Source organism: Camelus ferus, chromosome 10 (assembly GCF_009834535.1).
Source record: "Camelus ferus isolate YT-003-E chromosome 10, BCGSAC_Cfer_1.0, whole genome shotgun sequence".
Classification (NCBI taxonomy): domain Eukaryota; kingdom Metazoa; phylum Chordata; class Mammalia; order Artiodactyla; family Camelidae; genus Camelus; species Camelus ferus.
The window spans coordinates 50,358,911-50,379,688 of record NC_045705.1 but is presented as its reverse complement, the minus strand read 5'-3'; the positions used below and the strand labels follow the sequence as shown (position 1 = coordinate 50,379,688).

The following is a 20,778-nucleotide window of genomic DNA, read 5'->3' as shown; positions in this document are numbered from 1 at the left end:
GTTCATGGCTGGAAATGTGTATGTAGATCCCTTCCTATCTTCATTACCTCACTACATGCAGGTTTAGGTTATCTTTCCTGAAAGGATGGGTTCCCCCACCACAACTGACAGGAGGCTTGAGGGCACAGCATGGCCCTCATGCTGTATCCAGGGCTTCTTGGGGTCACCCAGCTGTACCCACACCTTGCCTTTGCTGAAGGAGATGCTTATGACCTTGACTCTGTAGGCAGACTAAGAAATTTCAGGACTCCCCCCAGATGAGACCCACTTCTCTGTGGCCCTAACATCGACCCCTTGAAAATACCCAGCCCAGCCTCCACCACTGCTTAACTCTGGCAGTTAAGTTGAATTGTATACCCAGACTGAGCAGAAACAAGCAGGCATTCCAGATTTCCAGTTGCCAAGAGGCGAGCGGCAGAATCCTGTTTGCTTTGCAGCAGGTCTGGGAGTCTCATGTGGCATCATATTAAATTATATAGGCAGCCACTTGTTCAACTGATGCACCGAGCTGAGAGTTGTGTTGAGCAGGCAGCCTTCTCCTCGGGAAACAGTGGAAAAGATTCTCTATCTCTACAGACCTCCAGACCTCTGAAAATTAGCCTGAAAGCAGAGGGGTGTGGGCCACCACAGGGAGAGCTCACCTCTGGGCAGAAGATATGATTGTGGCTGAAATCCTAGACCATGGGCTGTGGGGCACTTTGCCCTAAAGGTGGGTCAGAGCCTGGATGAAGCTGGACATGCTATGGGGGGGGGTTCTCTTTTGGGGGTGCCCTGGTCAGCTGCTGGTGCATCTCCCGTGTTTGGGCTTCTGAGATGGTAGGTGCCTCCTCTTCTTGCCTCTGAAGGTGTTTTGTGTCATCCTGACCTGTATTAGTCTAGCTCTTGTTAGAGATCGCTCTGGAGGGGAGGGATGGAGTGAGTGTGTGTGTGTGTGTGTGTGTGTGTGTGTAGGATGTTTCAGGGTAAGGGGGGATGAGGGTGAACACAGAAATAAAGGAGTGAAGGACTTACGAAAGAAAAGATCTACCTAATTTTACTGCTCGCTGTCCTCTGCCCCTACCTAATGGTAAATCTAAGCGTGCATTCTGAAAGTGTAAAGAGATGCTTTTGGCCTCTGTGAGCTGTTAGCCTGCTAAATGCTTTTCCTGAAACCTAACAGCCAGCTCTGCTCTGTAGCTGGAGCAGAGTGGGTGTAGCAATTCTCATTAGTGATGGGAATATGGACAGGGCAAATAGCTTACTGAGCTCATAATCAGTAATGCCTAAGGGGCCTTTGCAATCCCCCCAAATAGTTTGGAATAAACAGATGAAGACAAGAACTGAAATGGGTTTGATTGATGTACGTGTAAGTTCTTGGCAAGACTTTCCACTCAGTTTTCACCCAGATTAAACATGGCTTGAAAATTCACATATTTGGGTTTATGCCTCCTCATAGATTTTGACAGGTTAAAGGTTACCTCAGTTCAGACTCTTTGATCTGGGTTCTGAAAAGACCACAGTTAATAAAGAAGTAATTTGACACAACATGGTAAAATGACTATAACTCAATAAAAAAAGTTAAAAAAAATAAAATAAAGAAGTAAAATGGGTAGCCGTGAGCAACTCTCAGTCATGTGTGAGCCCGAGGGATGGCCGTGGTGATGAGTCTCCTTGGCTCCCCTGAAGTTGTGTAGGGGGCACCCCGCTCCTCTCTGGGACCCGCCGTGCTTCCATCACAGATTCTCAGCCCATTGATGAATTGCTGGACCGCAGATTCACTCCTTTGCACCCTCTGGCAAAGCATTTGTGTTGAAGTTCCCAACCAGAGAGAACAGCAACTCTGGGGGAAAGGAGGAGACTGAGGGGTCCCGAAGTTACAGCTGACCCAGGGCTGCCCGGAGCAGAGCAGGTGTGTGCCCTTTGGTGGGCTGGGGCAGTGGGCGGAGCAGACGCGGAGGGGAGGAAGGTGCCCAGAGAGATGGTCCCGGGCCGCTGCTGTGAAGCGTTTCATGTTGTTTCACTTACATCTCTGTGGACCAATGGAGCTGAATATTTTCCCCAATATTCACTAGTTATTTATATTTTTTCTTTGTATAAATTGCCACTTAATGTATTTTATTAAACTTCCCTAGGGGCTTTGATAGACTGCTAATGGATTTTTCTAATGAAGTCATTATATATTAAGAATATTAATCTATGCTTGCCATATTAGTTGCATCTTTTGTTTCCAGACTGACCTTATTCTTAGTTGCTTGCCCTGATCTGCCTCCTTGTTTTACAAAACAAGCCTGTGGTTTCCTCCTGCTTCCCATGTTCAGAATCTAGTTCTTAGGTACCATGAAAAAAACAAAACCCAGAACTTCCTACTATAAAAACTCCTAACACAAAAGTAGAAAGAACAGTGTAGTACACCCCGAGTGAACCCATCACCCACTTCAACAGTGATAATCCAGGGCCGGCCTTGTTTCATTTATACCTCCCCTCTGACCCTCTGCCCCTGCTGCAAGATTCTTTTGCCGTAAATCCCAGATATACTATTTCAGTTATAGCTCTCAAAGATAAGGATTTCTTTTTAAAAATACAATTATTACATGTATTTAATAATTCCTTAACATCTTCAGCTGTTGTCTCATAATTTTGTTTCATTTCTTTATTATTTTTACAGTTGGAATCAAGATCAAAATAAGGCCCATGCATTGCAATTGACTGATGTTATGTCAGATCTCTTTCATTCCTTGAAGTCGATTTATTGAAGAACAGAATTCCCACAGTCTAGATTTTGCTCATTGTATCTTGATGGTCTCACTTAACACGTTCCTCCGACCCCCGTATCTCCTGAAAATTGGGAGGGAGATATGGAACTGATGGTGGTATGTCTCTGTGGGGGCGGGGGAGCAGAGACATTGTGTCTGGTTGTCACTGATTTGTCAGGAACCACTGGTGATCATTGCCTAGAAACCTTAATGCATTAGGGGTTTCCAAATGGTTATGTTCTCATTCATTTATTCCATTATCACTTACCAGCTAAAATGCTTTGTAAAGATAAACTTTGCCTCACTAAGTATTTGATCAGCACAGGTACAGTTTGATTTAGAATAGGATAAGCATAAGATATTTCCCCTTTATTTACCAGTTTTCAAAATGAACAGATTTCCTAGCATCCTCCAGAGGTGACTGGAGACGTGTTGAGTTTTGTTTTGTTTTTCTAATATCATTACTAACTCATGGGTTTAACTAGATTTGATGCATTTTAATCCATTGCAGTTATTATCCTCATTGGTGCTCAGCTTTTTCTGGCTTTAGCCAGTAGAAGCATCCAGGATATGATCCTAATCTAGTAGAAATGCTTAACTTACTAGTTTCTAACAATAAGATGTTCCAAGCTCTTCTTATATATTTTCTTCCTCAGAGCTAGAATCGGCCATTTCTGCAAGGAGTCGGGGTTCCTTTATGGGAAGTGGCATCATTATTTAGAGGCCACAACCCAGGTGCTGTGGGTGTTGAGCACCATTTTTTTCCACCTCTGAAAATCCATCCAAAGCACAGCCACCCATTAAGACCACGACGGCTGTCAGCCCACCGCCGTCACCATCCAGCTTCACCTTGCCTCCAGCCCACCCTGCAGGCTCCATAACACCCACCTTCCTTCTCCAGCCCGCCTGGGCCCTTTGACCACGCCACTTGAGTCCGAGTGTCCCGCATCTTAAAGCATTTCATGGACCTTCTTCTACTTGCTCTTTCACTGTCCTGTCTCTTTTTTTATCGACCCAAGACAAGAGAATAGATCATAATTTCTTAAAGTCGCCTCCAACTTTGTTTTTGAGCTCTGTTGGCTTGCCAGAGTCATTCTTGTTCCGTGAGATCATCTCTGAGCGGTCCCTCTCTCTCCCACGTTACGGGGCACGCACTGGGGAAAGGTGGGGAGGGGTGGGTTAACAAGTACCAAGTGCTCACCAAGGCATGTCCTCCTCCTGTGCTGGGCACTTCATGTCCATTATGTCATCTGAGCTTCGTTACAAAGCTCTGAGCTAAGTATGGTGGTTCCCATCGCAGAGGGGAAGGACACTGAGGTCGGAGGCAGAGCTGGGAGTAGTCTACCTTTCTCCAGAGCCCAGGCCGCTCAGACTGCGTTATCGTGGTGGTACATCCCAGGAGGACTTCTGCTTGGATGGATCCACCAAAGAACCTGTCCCAAGCCCTTCTGCAAACTTGCTGATGTCTGCTTTCCTGACCCTGCAGCAGTTCCCCGTGGCTTTCAGGAGTAAATCCACACTTTGTGCGTTCTGGCTTTTGGCTTCATTCTCTTAACACCTCACAGACTTACGACTTTCCAGCAGTCTTCCCAAAAACGCACCTGTTCTCGTGTCTCCAGCCCTTTTGCATGTCCTGCTCCTTCTTCCCCTAGTGAACTCCTTCCCCTCTTAGGAGCAAACAACACATCTCCTTTGGGAAGCCCTCCCTGATTTCCACTTTCAATGGGCTAAGTGATGCCACTTTGGCTCCCACAGGGGGCTGTGCTGTGCTCTGGGGCTGGGTCTCATTCATCCCTTTGACCCCAAGACCCAGGAAAGTAGCTCAGCAAGGCTGTCGAAGGCATATTTAGACAAGTGAATGCGTGTGGGGTCCCAGCTATCCCACGCTTACTCACATGGGTAAACTGTTACCGTCTTTGAAATAGTCTTTACAGTTTCTTGTGGCCTCTGTTGCTCTCTTCTTCCGTTGTGCATGTTTATTTTTGTCGTAAGTTAAATTGTGCTCTAGGCCTGGAAGACGCAACCAGCTTGAGGCTCGCAATGCATCGCTTTGCATGTAGTCAAGACTTGATAATTATCCGTGGAATTAAATCAAATGGAAGGTTGTACAAAAGGAAGCTACAGTGCAAGTGTCAGGCATGCAGTCAGAATGCCAGACAGATGGTTAAAGCAACTCTGATTTACTACAATTTCTTTTAATAGGTTCTCTGTACAGATTTGCTGTCAACATGGATTGTTGGTTGAAAAGAAAACCAGGGAGGTGCAGTCGCTCTTGTGAGGGACAGTAACCAGCAGTGTTTTGCCACTTCCAGTGTGATGGTCCCGGATTTTTGCTCTGGGACAGGACTTAGTCACGATGCTGAGAAGGCCTAGATGATAAGCAAAAATGCTTCCACCTAAATGCTCAGACCCCCCGTGCTCAGCGCCAGCCACCCTGGCCCTCTCTGCTCCCTTTCTTGCTGCCTCCACCTCCTTTTCCTTCTCTTCTTAAAGCCTAGACCCACCTGAGACTACCATCGTGCTCTGACGTAGAAGGCGGAGTTGTTCATCTGGCTGTGGGACTCTGCTAGAAGAGAGTATTGCTCAGGGGCCAGCATGGCCACACTGTCCATTTATTCAGAAAATAGACATTAAGCAGTCATGGTGTGGCAGGTGCTGGCAGTGCAGGGGCGGGCAAGGCGTCAGGTCTCTTGGAGTGCTCCAAATAGTGGCGGGGACGGGGTCCTTCAAGTATGCACACCAATAGCTAATTACAAATGGTGCTAAGTGAGATGGAGAGGAAAACAGAGATCTGTCCACAGAAGAGTCTGGCCCCACCTTCTCCATGAAGCCCTCCTTGGTTCCTCCTGGCAGTGCAAGCTTGGCCTAGTCTCCCTCATCACCCAGAGCCATGCCTGTGCCGGCCCTCAGCCCACTGAGACTCCGGGTGTACATGACTGCCAGCTCCTAGGGCAAGGATTCATTCTTCCCTAGAACAGTGTATGGCATACAGCAGGTGCTCAATCAGCATTTAAGAGAGGGAGGAAGGGAATGAGCACATTTTACAAGACCCATCCATCAGAAGAAGGAATCAAAGACTTTCCTGATCATGATGCTGTGATGAAGAACTAGTTCCAAAATTTTAGCTATGTCCCCAAGAAGAAGGCATCTCTTCTCCAGAAGGGATGTAGAGGATGAGTAATGAACAGAACCCTTCAGCCCAGGGCCTGGCCTGTGTAGGAGCTCAGCGCAGGGTACATCCCTTCCCCTGCACCCTAGAAGTTTCCTCAGGATGGTGGTGTGTTCTGATGGAAGCAACGCCCAGCAGCAGTCCCTGGCATCCTCTCAGAGCAGACCTGAGACGGGTCAGGGGGCAAGGCTGGCATCCTGCTCAGCTCTGAATCTCCAGCACAGGCCCATCACAGTCAGGACTAAGGGAATGTTTATTCTGAATGGCACTGGCCTCGTGTCATAATAACAGCCCATCCATGCTGGTTTGCGTCTTCCTTGGAGAACAAGAGTGTTCCCCTCCTAGATATGTTGCTAAAAATGTATCTTCTTAGCCTTTCACCCAGTCTCCTGGGATTTGTGTCCTGGGGAAAGGGTGGCGGGCCCTGGTCCCAGAATCCCTGGGTGAGCATAGCAGATGCATTTGCCCTGTACATGGTGCCCCCAGCCACCTGTTTCAGCCTGGCAATGGCAGGCAGTGGGTGCATACAGAGAACTCCCACCTTAATCTGGCACCTTCACTTTTCTGTCCCAGGGCTCTAGCTTTGAAGCTCCCTCAGTTGGCACCCAGCGTGGCCTGGAAGCGTGGAGAGGTGGCCGCTGGGGGTCACCTCAGTAATGGGGAGACGTCTCCTGGGGACACTGTCTACAGGTTCTCAGTCCCATGGGGTTGAGGCTCAGTTGCCCACAGTGACTGGCTCAGTAAGGTTGCCCCCTTTGCTGGCTCTTCCTCCGTCTCTGAATCACTGTCCTTTTCCTTCACCCCTTTCCCTGGGATTTCTTCTTTCAGATGACTCCAGACTAAGACACTGGGGAAGGGAGATGGTAGAATCTTCTTCTAGGGACCTTTACAGGGAAATCTCCTAAACTTTCTGAACTTTAGCCTCCTCATCCGTGAAAGACAGAGACTAGCCTGTGGCCTGACCCGCACATGGGGCTGTCATCTGGTTCCCCAGAGGCACCACATCCTGCTGCACTTGCTAGTGCCGCTGCCTGAGCGCCCTCCCCCTCCATAGCTGGTGAATGACTCAACCTTCCAGACGCAGCCACCTCCCCCCTGGACTGGAAACCACCTAAATGTCCGACAGTTACGGAATGGTTAAGTCACGTATACGTGTGCCCTCATCTGAGATTGAGAAAGCCAGTTAAAGGGATATTTTTGATGGCATAAGGAAGCACAGTGAGATTATCTGATACTATAAGAGCGAGCTATAGAACTAGGTGTACCCAGTGTACGTGTGTGTGTGTGTCTAAGACGGAAGAGCTGGTAAGAAAATACGACATGTTATCTCTAAGGGTAGAATTATTTTCTCTTGGTTTTTTTATATGTTCGAAGTTCTCTTACATGAGCATGTTTTTCTTTTCTAGCGAGAAATAAATCCACTTGTTATTTAAAACAAACAAAAATGCTGCTCAAATGTCACCTCCTTTTTAATCTGCCCTCACAGAGGCTGAGCCTCCGTAGAGGGATCAGACAACCCGTGGGGATTCACGTACATGAGCTTATTCCCCATGAAACTTCTCTTGGCTTTACGTGGGACTGCAGAAGGGACTGTGTTTCAGACATTTTCATATATTTAAAAAAAAAAGAGCTGTTTCATAAAACTGGGACAACATACAGTGTAGTGTTAAAGATGTGAACTCTGGAGCCAGCTGGCCTGGGATCAAATCTGGATTTTTTCACTTTCGAGCTGTGTGGCTTTGCTCAAGTTACATTACCTCTCTGGGTCTCATTTTCCTCATCTGTAAAATGGAGATAATAATGGTACCTATTCATTGGATTGTTGGGAGGCTTAAATGAGTTACTATATGTTTATAAAAAATGGTGCCACATCAACGTGCCTGGTACAAAGGAAGTACAGGCAAGCGTGTGTTCTCTCACCATCCTCATCATTGTCTGTTCAAGAGAGAGTTTCCACAAGCAGTGCTCCTTCAGGCTAAACCACTGAGTGACCTTCAGACAAGTCCAGAATTAGCCCACCAGTGAACTGATCCAAACAAAACACAACAATGCCGCCTTTATTCACTGGCCACACCCCTACCCAGAGCCCTTGTTTCAACAGAGGCCACCACTTGGGAATTCAAGTGGACTAGTACTTGATGTGGCACTTTTTAAGCAGGATTGAGCCACTGAAAAAAAATGACTGGCTTATTCAGGAGTAATAAGGATTTAGACATGAAGGTCAAAAAGCCACAGAGAATGACATAAAGAAACTTGACTCAGGTGACACACAAAGATAAAAGGAAGTGAGGTGCAGAAGCTGCACCAGGTGCCTGGAGCCCCTCTGGCTCTCCCTCTGCATCGCCCATGCTTTCCTCTGCTGCTCCCTCCCGCTTGGAAAGATGCTCTGTTCTCAGTACTTGGTTCAGAAGTGTGGGGAGGACCTTATCATATTACATTGCAGTTTGTGGGCAGGTCTTTGCCCTTCGTCCCCTAACTTAAGCACCATCTGAGCACTGATTGTGTAGCATGTGCCCGGCACTATACTGGTCTCTGACGGCCACCACTGGTAGCTGCCCCACAGGGACATACTGACCCCAGAAGAGAAGTCCTTGTTTGTCATTGTATTCACAGCTCCCGGCCCAGCCCCTGGTACCAGAGATGCCCATGCATGCTTAAGAATGAAGGAGATAAGCAGTGCCAGCTCCACTCTGGCTGTCCTGGGTTGCTTGTTGTACCCACACTTCACGTGTCATCAGCCAATATACCAGATCAATTTTTGTTGGTCTCTCCAAGGTTGTTACAAGTGCTTAGGGTGTACGGATGCCCACAGACATATACTCATGCACAATGGCTTGGTGTTTTCCATGAGAAACTCCCAGGATGGCACAACTCACATCACCTTCTGCTTAAGTGAGAACAGACCTTTAAAGCCAAGAAAATGGCTCTGGTTCTCCATCTAAAGAGATAATGTGATGTGGCATGGCAAAAGACAGAGAATGGTGACGTATTTGATGATGGACCCCTCTGTGCCTGTGCAGTGTTTTAAATTCCCATGGCTTACTTGAGACCTCCACCAATGTTTTAGTTCAGATAGTTTTGACTGCCCAAAGCTAATCAATGGTGCATCCGTCTTCCTCCGTACATACTTGTAGTTGGAGGGCAGCCGAATCACGTGCTTGGTTGAACAGTGAATTCACATCCAGGGGCTATGTGCTTGGCAGCCTTCCAACTCTGCAGAGACTACAGAATGGACCAAAACAAAGACGCTGGTGGAAACTTTAAGACACAGGACTATAGATCCCCCTGTCAGTGCCAATCACAACACCAGCCTCTAAGTTCCCTTTTTTGGCTGTGCTCCAAGGTCCAGATGTCAGATCCTGGTGACTAAACAGTTGTGTCAAGTAGAGGGGAGTGTGGGGGGACCCTGACTGTCTGTTGAGGCCCTGTGATCTGCTTCCCATACTTACCTGATATTTTACATTATGGCTGCTGAAATAAGTATCCTTTTAGTTAAAAGTAATAAAACTCCTCTGATTTAAGGGCTGGGATGGAGGGGGTTGGGATTTTGCATTTTCTTTTGACAATCTCACATGGAGAAACAATGAACCCGCACATTGTAGGCAAGGATGAGTATTGGGAACAGAACCTGTCCCTTTAACCAAGGAAACTGTTATAGGCAGATTGATAGCCCTCCAAAGATGTCCACATCTCAGTTCCTGGTATCTGTGAATATGTTACCTTGCATGGCAAAGGGAAATAAAGGTTGCAGGTGGAATTTCTGCTGCTCATCAGCTGACTCTAAATTAGGGAGATTGTCCTGGGTTATCCAGGTGCCCCGGTGTAACCATAGGGTACTTTTAAGGATCCTTAAAAGTAGAAGAGGAAGACAGGAGAGGAGGTCAGAGTAATGCAAAGTGAAAGGAATTTGACCTCCAGCCCCTGCAGCCCCATTGCTGACTTTGAAGATGGAGGAAGAGGGCTGCAAGCCAAGGACTGCAGGTGGCCTCTAGAAGCTAGAAAAGGCAAAAAATGGATTCTCCCCCTAGACCCTCCAGAAAGAAACATGGCACTGCCAACACCTTGATTTTAGCCCAGTGAGACCCATGTTGGCCTTCTAACCTGTAGACCCATAAGGATAATAAATCTGTGTTGTTTCAGGCCACCAAGGATATAGCAAAAGACAACTAATACAAAAACCCGCGGTGTAAAGACCCCATGAGGAACCATGGATAGACATATATTCCAGGGCAGTTCCAGAGAAAGCACTAAAAATGCCACTGTACCTTGAGTGATGGTTGTAGTAGTGGGACAGAATCCTCCTTGGGAAAGCAGAAATGACCTTGCCAGGCATCCTTAAGTAATGAGGAAGCTCTGTCTTCTCATCTCAGCTCTGGAAAAAACCAAAAAGCCGTGTAGTTTCTTCCTGGAAGTGGGTTCTCACTTGGGAAAGAGCACAGCTTGCATGGTAGGGCTTTGAAATGGTCTTTATGCTTTGTCTTGTATTCAAATGCTTCTGTAGGGCTCAGCCAATGTTGGCTAAGTTACCACCATCTCCTTGGTGATGGGAAGAAACATATGTGTCTCTTAAAATCATGGATTTCCCCCCCTCCAGTGAAAGCTTATTTGGCTGGAAAAATAGCAAATTTATGTTGATTTTTTTTAATAGGCAAGTTTATATTTTTAGATTTACAAGAAAAATGCAAGGACAGTACAGAGTTCCCATATTCCTATACCCAGTTTCTCATCCTGTTAACTTCTTACATTAATATGGTAGGTACCTTTGTTACAATTCATGAGCCAGTGTTTATATATTATTAACTGAAGTCCATAGTTCACTCAGATTTCTTCAGGTTTTACCTGATGTCCTTTTTCTGTTCCGGGACATCATGTAGGACACCATATTACACTTGGCCGCCACATCTCCGTGGGCTCCTCTTAGCTGTTACATTTTCTCAGACTTTCCTTGCTTTTAATGACCTTGACGGTTTTGAGTACTAATCAAGGATTTTTTAGGATGCCCCTCTATTGGAATTTGTCTGATGTTTTTCTCAAGATCGGTCTAGGGTTTAGGGGGTTTTGGAAGGAAGAGCAGAGGTAAGTGTTGTTTTCATCACCTCACATCAGCTCCCATGTGATTGATGTTGACCATGCTCACCTGGCTGAGGCAGCTGTTAGTCAGGTTTTTCCACTGTCAAGTTACTCTTTTCCCCCTTCCCATATCTGCTCTTGGGTAGGAAGTCACTATGCACAACCCACATTTAGGGAGTGAGGGGCTGTGTTCTTCCTCCTTGAGGACATGGGATCTACATGAATTATTTGGAATTCTACAAAGGAGAATTTTTTCCTCTCTCGCATTATTCAGTCATTTATATTGGTATAGATTCATGAATAATTTTGTGCTTTGGGTTATAATCCAATACTACTTCATTTATTTTGTGGCTCAAATTTTTCCAGCCGCCTTACTTTCTGCTTGTAGACTCATCTGGTACATTTCCTCTCTGGTCCTAGAATCAGCCATTTTCCCAAGAAGCCCTAGTTGCTTTTATTGGAGAATGGTACTAGCAGCCCAGATCTGGGTAGTAGGTATGTTCATTGCTACCAGAGTCATTTCTTTTAGGCCTTCTCAGCTAACAGGACAAGGAAATATATGTGTATACTCTAATCCATTAAACACACATATCTCTAAATATTTCTGTAGGTAGCAATCTGTATATTAAGATAAACGTGAATTCTTACTGAGGTCTCCAACTCTAATTCATTACCACGTGGATCATCCTAGCCTTTTCCCTTGCTTATCTGTAACCTCCCACTCCAACAATGACAGACCTGGTTTCTACCATCCACCATCCATTTACCCAATTGTTCAATTCTGGTATACATGTATAGCAGTATCAGAATTGTTAACCCATAGTCCCTGTGGGGAGTAACTTTATTAACTAGAATACAGTGCTTGTGTGTAGTTCCTCTTACCTTAGGTCTCTCAGACTCCATTCATTCCCAGTGATACTTAGGTCTGCACTGTTCCCCTACCCTCCTTCAGTGAGGTTGTCTCATATGTTTGTATTACAGTTAGATTCTGTTGTCATATCTGCATTCCATCCTTGGGTTTCCAACCTCCTTTTTTTTTTAACTTTTTTTTATTGAGTTATTGTCATTTTACAATGTTGTGTCAAATTCCAGTGTAGAACACAATTTTTCAGTTATACATGAACATACATACATTCATTGTCACATTCTCTTTCGCTGTGAGCCACCACAAGATCCTGTATGTATTTCCCCATGCTACACAGTACAATCTTGCTTATCTATTCTACGTTTTGAAATCCCAGTCCCTTCCCCGTCCCCGTCCCCCTGGCAACCACAAGTTTGTATTCTTTGTCTATGAGTCTGTTTCTGTTCTGTAGTTATGGTTTTTTTTTTGTTTTTTTTGTTTTTTTTTTAGATTCCATATATGAGTGATCTCATGTGGTATTTTTCTTTCTCTTTCTGGCTTACTTCACTTAGAATGACATTCTCCAGGAACATCCATGTTGCTGCAAATGGCATTATGTTGTCAGTTTTTATGGCTGAATAGTATTCCATTGTATAAATATACCACATCTTCTTTATCCGGTCATCTGTTGATGAACATTAAGGCTCTTTCCATGTCTTGGCTATTGTAAATAGTGCTGCTATGAACACTGGGGTGCAGGTATCATTTTGAAGTAGGGTTCCTTCTCGATATATGCCTAGGAGTGGGATTCCTGGGTCCTATGGTAAATCTATTCCTAGTCTTTTGGGGAGTCTCCATAGTGTTTTCCACAGTGGCTGCACCAAACTGCATTCCCACCAGCAGTGTAGGAGGGTTCCCTTTTCTCCACAGCCTCTCCAGCATTTGTCATTTGTGGACTTTTGAATGTTGGCCATTCTGGCTGGGGTGAGATGATACCTCATCATAGTTTTGATTTGCATTTCTCTTGATAATTAGTGATATTGAGCATTTTTTCATGTGCCTATTGATCATTTGTATTTCTTCCTTGGAGAAGTGCTTGTTTAGGTCTTCTGCCCAGTTTTGGATTGAGTTGTTTATTTTTTTCTTATTAAGTCGTATGAGCTGCTTATATATTCTGGAGGTCAAGCCTTTGTCTGTTTCATAGTTTGCAAAAATTTTCTCCCGTTCCATAGGTTGTCATTTTGTTTTACTTATGGTTTCCTTTGCTGTGCAGAAGCTTGTAAGTTTAATTAGGTCCCATTTGTTTATTCTTGCTTTTATTTCTATTTCTTGGGTAGACTGCCCTAGGAGAACATTTTTGAGATGATGTCAGATAATGTTTTACCTATATTTTCTTCTAGGAGGTTTATTGTATCTTGTCTTACATTTAAGTCTTTGATCCATTTTGAGTTTATTTTTGTGTATGGTGTAAGGGAGTGTTCTAGCTTCATTGATTTACATGCTGCTGTCCAGTTTTCCCAACACCTTTTGCTGAAGAGACTGTCTTTATTCCATTGTATATTCTTGCCTCCTTTGTCAAAGATTAGTTGACCAAAAGTTTGTGGGTTCATTTCTGGGCTCTCTATTCTGTTCCATTGGTCCATATGTCTGTTTTTGTACCAGTACCATGCTATCTTGATGACTGTAGCTCTGTAGTATTGTCTGAAGTCTGGGAGAGTTATTCCTCCAGCCTCTTTCTTTTTCTTCAGTAATGCTTTGGCAATTCTAGGTCTTTTGTGTTTCCATATAAATTTTACTATGATTTGTTCTAGTTCTGTGAAATATGTCCTGGGTAATTTGATAGGGATTACATTAAATCTGTAGATTGCCTGGTTTCCAACCTCCTAAATGATTTTTTTAAGTTTGCATACATTAAGGTTTACTACTTGTGCTATAAAGTTTTATGAGTTTGACAAATGCATAAAATCATGTATCCATCATTACAGTATCATACAGAACCAGTCTCATCGTCTTAAAGTTTTTCCATACTTTGCCTGTTCAACCCTTCCCCAAACTCCTGGTAACCACCAATCTTTTTACTGTATCTATAGTTTTAACTTTTCCAAATGTCATATAATTGGAATCATACATAGCATTTTTAGACGAGCCTCTTTGTCTTAGGAATTGTACATTTAAAGTTCTTCCATGTCTCTTCATGGCTTTATTGCTCATTTCTTTTTATCACTGAGTATTTCTTCATATGGATATACCACAATTTGTTTATCTATCTGCTTATTGAAGGCTATCTTGGTTGCTTTGAGATTTTGGCAAACATGAATAAAGCTGATATAAATATCAGATGCAGGTTTTTATGTGAATATGTTTTCAAATCAACTGGGTAAATACCTAGGCACACGATTGCTGGATTAAATTGTAAGACTTTGTAGGAAACTACCAAACTGTCTTCCAAAAATGGCTGTACCATTGTGCATTCCCACCAACAGTGAATGAGAGTTCCTGGTGCTTCACATCCTTGTCAGCATTTGGTATTGTCAGTTTTTTGGATTTTAGTCATTCTAATAAGTGTGTAGTAGTGTCTCATTGTTTTAATTTGTTATTCCCTAATGACAAATGATGTTGAACACCTTTTCATATGCTTATTTGCCATCATACCTGTTCTTTGGTGCCATGACTGTTTAGATCTCTTGCCCATTTTGTAGCCAGGTTGTTTGTTTTTTTATTTTTCAGTTTTAGAGTTCTTCGTATATTTTGTATACAAGTCTTGTATCAGATATTTATTTTGCAAACATTTTCTCCAAGTCTATGGTTTGTCTTTTCATTCCCTTAATGATATCTTTCACAGAGTAGAATTTAATGAGGTCCAACTTACCAATTTTTCTTTCATAGATTATCCTTTTGGTATATAAAAATTCATTGCCAAACCCAAAATCACATAGATTTTCTCCTGTGTTTTTTTCCTAGAAATTTTATATACAGTGTTTTATGCTTAGTTCTGTGATCATATTGAGTTAAATTTTATGAAAAATGTATGCTCTGTGTCTAGATTAATTTTTTTGCATATGGACAGCCAGTTCTAACACTGCTTGTTGGTAAGACTATCTTTTCTTCATTGAATTGCTTTTGCTCCTTTGTCAAAGGGAGTCTGTTTGTGTCTGTTTCTGGGTTCTCTGTTCTTTTCCATTGATCTATATGTCTGTTCTTTTGCCAGTACCATGCTTTCTTGATTAGCGTAGCTTTATGGTAAGTCTTAAAGTCTAGTAGTGTCAGTCCTCCAACTTTTTTCTTCTTCAATATTGTGTTGGCTACTCTGGGTCTTTGCTTTTCTGTGTAAACTTTAGAATCAGTTTGTTGATATCCAAAAAATAGCTTGCTGTGATTTTGACTGGGATTGCATTGAATCTATAGATGAAGTTGGAAAGAATTGACTTCTTAATATTATGTCTTCCAGTCCATGAACACTGAATCTCTCTCCATTTATCTAGACCTTCTTTGATTTCTTTCATCAGAGTTTTATAATTTTCTGCTTATCAATCCTGTATACATTCTGTTATATTTATATGCAATTATTGCATTTTGGGTGCTACTATAAATGATATTGTATTTTAAATTTCTAATTCTAATCATTCATTGCTGGTATATAGGAAAGCAATCGATCTTTGTATATTAACCTTGTATCCTGCAACCTTATTATAATTGCTTATTAATTCTAAGAGTTTGGGGGGTTTTGTTCTATTTTGGTTTGGTCAATTCTTTGGGATGTTCTACATAGTCAATAATCTTACCTACAAAGATGAGTTCATTTCCTCTTTCCCAATTTGTATGCTTTTTACTTCCTTCTCCTTTATTATTGTACTAGCTAGAATTTTTAGTATGATTTTGAATAGGTGTGATAAGAGGAGACATCTTTGCCTTGTTCCTCATCTTAGGGTATAAGCATCCAGTTTCTCACCTTTAAGTATGATGTTTTTTGTTAGCTATAGTTTTTTGCTGGATGTTCTTTCAGGTTGATGTTTCACATAGAGATAAATTGTTGGGATGTGCTCACCAGACAGTGTCGTTGTCTTTAGCTGCCAATAAGTTCTGTGGGGGCCCTTGAGCCATGAAGAAATTAAGGGAGCTTTAGGAGCTTTCCAGAGGACCAGAAATTAATCACTAGAGTCCTGATAAGGATCTCAAGCAGCCTAGGTATCTCACTGGGACCCTCCTGCACTGAAGGAGGAAGAACATCCTGCTTATTCTCTTGCCCTCCCTCAGTATGTTGTTTGGGTTTTTCCCTCTGTAGGCACAGGGAGCATGGTCCAGGGCGTGCTGGGGAACAAATGGATTTGCAGCCCTTGACTCTCAGGACCCCACCTACTTATTTGCCCCTCTGTCCCTCTCCACAGCTTCCCCTGTGTGCTCCCTACTTTCCCGGTGCTCAGACATAATCAGTCCTCTAACACCTGCCTTGTTTGTCCACATTTTGCTGTTTTTACACAAGATGTGCTTTTTGTGGGGTACCTGTGTCAGATGAAAATTTAAGTTTTTCAAGTCCAGCTCAAATGTCCCCCTCTCTGGGAATCGTTCCCAGCCTTCTCCATCCCAAGTTATCCTTGTTTGACCTGAGTTCCCAGAGCCCTCTGGTTACACTTCCCTCACCCCTGAGTGCAGCTGACCGCCTGTTGTGTTTTTATGTGCCTGCCCCTCCCACTACCTGTGAGCAGCTTGAGGCCCAACTCACATCAAATCCCCAAACCCTTATCCCCAGTGCTGGCACAGGGTTTGCTTCAGAGGAGATGCCCAGTAACTGTTTATTGGTTGAATGAGTGAAATTACTGGCCTTGCATAAATGGACCCTTCTGTGCTCTTAGAAATGTCTCTCTGTTCTTCTCGCCATACTTGTTTTCCACCTGGTGTTCTTTGAGTCCCTGTATATATATTTTGGAGTGAAAGGGATGCCTGTAGCTATTCTGTTTCCCATGGAAAAAAATGAAAAGGAAAATTACTGTTCATTGCAGACCTACTGCATTCATCCATCAACTTTATAAGCCTGGTGTCCCATGTTCCATTAACTTTATAAGCCCTGGTATAAGAGAGTTCAGGCTCCAAGCCCCAGAAAACTGCCAACTCAATTGGCTTAAACAATAAAGGAACTGATTATATCACTTACACCAAGACACACAAAGCTAGGGTGGCTTTAGGGATGGTGGCTTGGCAGTATCAACAAGAACCCCCTTCTATCTCTCTTCTCCATCAACTTTAGCATACTAGCTTTTTCTTTGGGTTAACTTAGCTTATGGCTACAAAGTGGCTGCAGTAAATCCAGGCTTAACATCCCGATGCAATAATGGTTAGAAAGATACCTTCTCTTCCTTGGGCCTGTCTTTAAAATGTAGGAGAACTTTTCTAGAAGCTTCTAGAAATTTCCTGTCACAGTTCTTTGACCAGAATTGTGTTACAAGACAACGTTTGAGCCCATCACTGCTAAGGGGATTGAAATCATCATGTTAGTTTAAATCAATCAAAATCACACCTAGAGGCAGAGGAAGGAGGGGTGTATACTGGGACAAAATGAGGGTTCTTTCAGCAGAGAAAAATAAAATCAATATTGGGGAGGAAACCACCAGTGTCAGCTACACCCTTGCTTTACAGAGAATAGTTTTATACCAAATTTCAGGGAGGTTAAGTCACGAACGTAAGGTCCCACAGCTGATAAAAATAGAAGTAGGGTTCAAATCCAGCTCTTTCAAACTCCAAAGCCCATCAGTGTACTTTTCCTGCTGTGTAGCCAGCCCCCGAGTGAGACTGCATTTCCCAGAAGAGCCCAGCACCCTTTCCCGTGGTGAGCGCGTCAGGAGTCCCGGCTATCGCCCTGCTCTCCCGAGCCCGACCTTCAGCTGGGCATTTAATCTGTTCATTAAGTTATGACTAATGGCGCTGCGAGACACCGAGGGCTGCACATGCAGACTTAGTTTTAGATTGTTAGAGGAGGTTGAAAGGAGAAACATCATACTCATATTCTAGGCCGAGAAAATTGAATTGCAGCCCTTTCTCTTTCAGAGCACAGGGATCGGCAAGGGGCTTCTGCCGGGTCCTGCTTTGGTTTAATAGAAGTGAAACCTCCAAAGCACGCGGGCTGTTTTGGGAACGTGGCCACTAATGCAGCCCCATGGGGCGGGGGCCAGGCCTGAACTGGGCAGTTTGCATATTCACTTTTACAAACAGTTGGCTCCGAGTCAGCAGTTAATGGGATGGGAATGATGTTCCTGTACCAAATCATTTCCTGAAAAAAGAAACATTTCCAATTGCAAACATATCTCAGCCTTTCTTCTCGGGTTTGTTTTGTCTCTGTGAGTGAATTAAAGAGGCAGGGCAGAGGGGAGTGTTTCTGACTGGAGATTTTTCATCTGAAAACATTTTGAACAAGATCTACCCGGAAGAAGAGATCCTGTTCGGCCACACCCTTAGGAGTCCTGGCACATATATTGCATTTCTAGTCACACGTGAGAGGTGTAAGTATCTCCATATTCACAGATTGGCTCTGGCTATACAACAGTCTTGGGACGGAGGCGGCTTTTTTCTCTTGACAAAATGTAAGCTGAACATGCTGCTCTAGAAATATGCACACATATGTAAACACACACTCAGGGTCAGGCCAAAATAGGATTTTTTTTCCCCTAAGGACAAGCTGAAATCCTTCTTTGCATCCTATACACCCCTTTGGTAAATTGTGCTTCAACTTATAACCTATTCAGTGGAAGGGTGGTGGTCTTAACAGTTTTTTCATTTATTCAACAAATGATTCTTGAGTCCTTACCGTAAGTAGTAATAGCATATAATTACATATCTCTTACCAGGCACTCTTCTAAGTGCTTTACATATATTAAATCATTTAATCCTCTCAACCACCCTAGGAGGTAGGCAGTATTATTATCATCTCCATTTTGCAGATAAGGAAACTGAGGTATAAGAGGCTGGTGAACTTGCCCACAGTCACCTAGCCAGGAAGTGGTGGATCCTGGATTGGAACCTAGGCAGTCTGGCTCCTCTTTGGAGACCTAATAGTGGACAAAAGAGAAAGAGTGCCAGTCTTCCCACGGCTTGCATTCTGTTGAGGGCGAATAGTTAACACATAGAGAAATAATCATTATTTCGGATGGTAACGAGCGCTGTGAAGAAAACACGACATGAGAGGGAGGCAGAGGGCTAATCAGAGGGTCTTGCAGGCGGTCTTAGTAGGGAGTTGGGGTTTATTTGGAGGATGATGGTAAGCCGTGGGAAGGCTTAAAGTAGGAGAATGTGGGATCCTATTTACATCCTTATAAACCATCTGATTATGCGATGGAAAGTAGGTAGGGCTGGGGGCATGCGTCAGAAAGCAGTAGACCAGTTGGAAGGTGGTTCTGGTAGTTTAGCTGAAAGATAATAGTGGCCTGACCCAGGATGGTGGTGGTGGTGGAGATGATAAGAAGTGGTTGGAAGAGGGTCCTGGTGTGGCAGTGAAGCCCACAAAACTTGCCAATTTGTTGTCTACAGATGGTGAGGAAGAAGAAGTGAAAGGTGATTTCCTCAGATTTTGGCTTGAACCGCTATGTAAATGGTAGTGCCCTTTAAGAGAAGACTAGGGGATGGACAAGTCTTGGTTTAGTGTTGTTATGGCGGGGACAAGGGCGCTGAGACTCACGGGTTCTGTTTTGAATGTGTAAATTGGAGATCTCCATTAATAGACATGAGGGGACACATCAAGTAAGCCTGGAGCTCAGGGTCAGGCCTCGGCTGGAGATTTTAAACGTGGGCATCATCAGCATTTGGATACACAGGATCACCTAGGACAGGGCCGTGCAACTGACTTTGCTGTGACAGTGGAAATCTGCATCGGCACTGTCCGGTGTGGTACCACTTGCCTACCTGGGCCTCTGAGCACTTGAAATGTGAAAGATGCAACTAAGAAACTGAATTTTTTAGATATATTTTTATTGAAGTATAGTCAGTTTACAATGTTGTGTCAATTTCTGGTGTATAGCATAATACTCAGTTATATAGGAACATACGTATATTCGTTTCCATATTTTTTTCATAATAGGTTACTACAAGATATCGAATATAGTTCCCTGTGCTATACAGTGTAAACTTGTTTATCTATATATTAGTTGGTATCTGCAAATCTCCAACTCCCAGTTTATCCTTTCCCACCCCCTTCCCCCATTGGTAACCATAAGTTTGTGTTCTATGTGTGTGAGTCTGAGAAATTGAATTTTCAATTCATTTGAGTTTTAATAGCCGCATGTGGTTAATGGCTACTGTATTGGACAGCGCAGACCTGGCTAGGGGGATGCAAATCCAGAAGGTCCTGGGTAGGAGCTAGTCTCTTCACTGGCCAGCAAGCCCAGCCTCACATCCACACTGTGACGTGACTTGACTTCTACTGCCCATAGCTCACCTAGTGGTGCTTGTTAAGTCATGGAAATCTTGCTTCTTTGTGAGAAACAGCCTGGAAAAGAAAGCAAACTGCTAGTGCTAGGAGGAACACTAGAAGAAATTATAGAAGTCTAAGGAAGCAATTGTTCTTTGGAAAGCAAACGCAATCCTATACTTATAGAATCATTTAAGCTTTGAAGGGTCACTTATAGTTTTCAGTTATGTTTTTATGGGTGGGGGGATTATATAGAGTAGTGGGTGTCTGTGGCTTTGGAGAGTCGAGATGGTGACTGGCCGATATCCCATGTGAATGTCAAGGGCCCACAACAGCAGGACTAAATACCAGCTTCATAATGCGAGTTGTGTCTCTTTAGGGTCGAGTGGGTTTCACTCTCTTTGTTAGGCAATCTCGCTCCCTGTCCAACTGCAACCACCAGTGAGTTTGCTAATATGAAAGAACTCTTTGTAAGCAGCTGTCTTGTGCTTAAGGCTTCTTGCAAGTGTATGCTGGCAATCGGTGAAGCCAGAGTCAATAAAAAATAAAACAGAAAGATGGGACATTGCTT

The 20,778-nt window shown here is 43.7% G+C and overlaps 1 protein-coding gene and 1 long non-coding RNA gene across 4 annotated transcripts in view; one reads left to right on the top strand and one right to left on the bottom strand.

Moving 5' to 3' along the window:
- PARVA (parvin alpha) overlaps window positions 1-20,778 on the top strand; it is a 146,379-nt gene that overhangs the window by 72,189 nt on the left and 53,412 nt on the right. Inside the window, exon 1 of one of the 3 annotated variants that reach the window (XM_032489011.1) lies at window positions 667-709. The exons of the other annotated variants lie outside the window; for them this stretch is intronic. Within the exon in view, the coding sequence (XP_032344902.1) occupies window positions 682-709 (28 nt within the window). The 5' untranslated portion in view covers window positions 667-681. Of the gene's footprint in view, window positions 1-666; window positions 710-20,778 lie in introns of those variants that run through there. 3 annotated transcript variants of the gene reach the window in all.
- LOC116666438 overlaps window positions 20,005-20,778 on the bottom strand; it is a 72,814-nt gene continuing 72,040 nt past the window's right edge. Inside the window, exon 5 of the long non-coding RNA XR_004323286.1 lies at window positions 20,005-20,285. This is a non-coding gene — a long non-coding RNA (uncharacterized LOC116666438). The remainder of the gene's footprint in view (window positions 20,286-20,778) is intronic.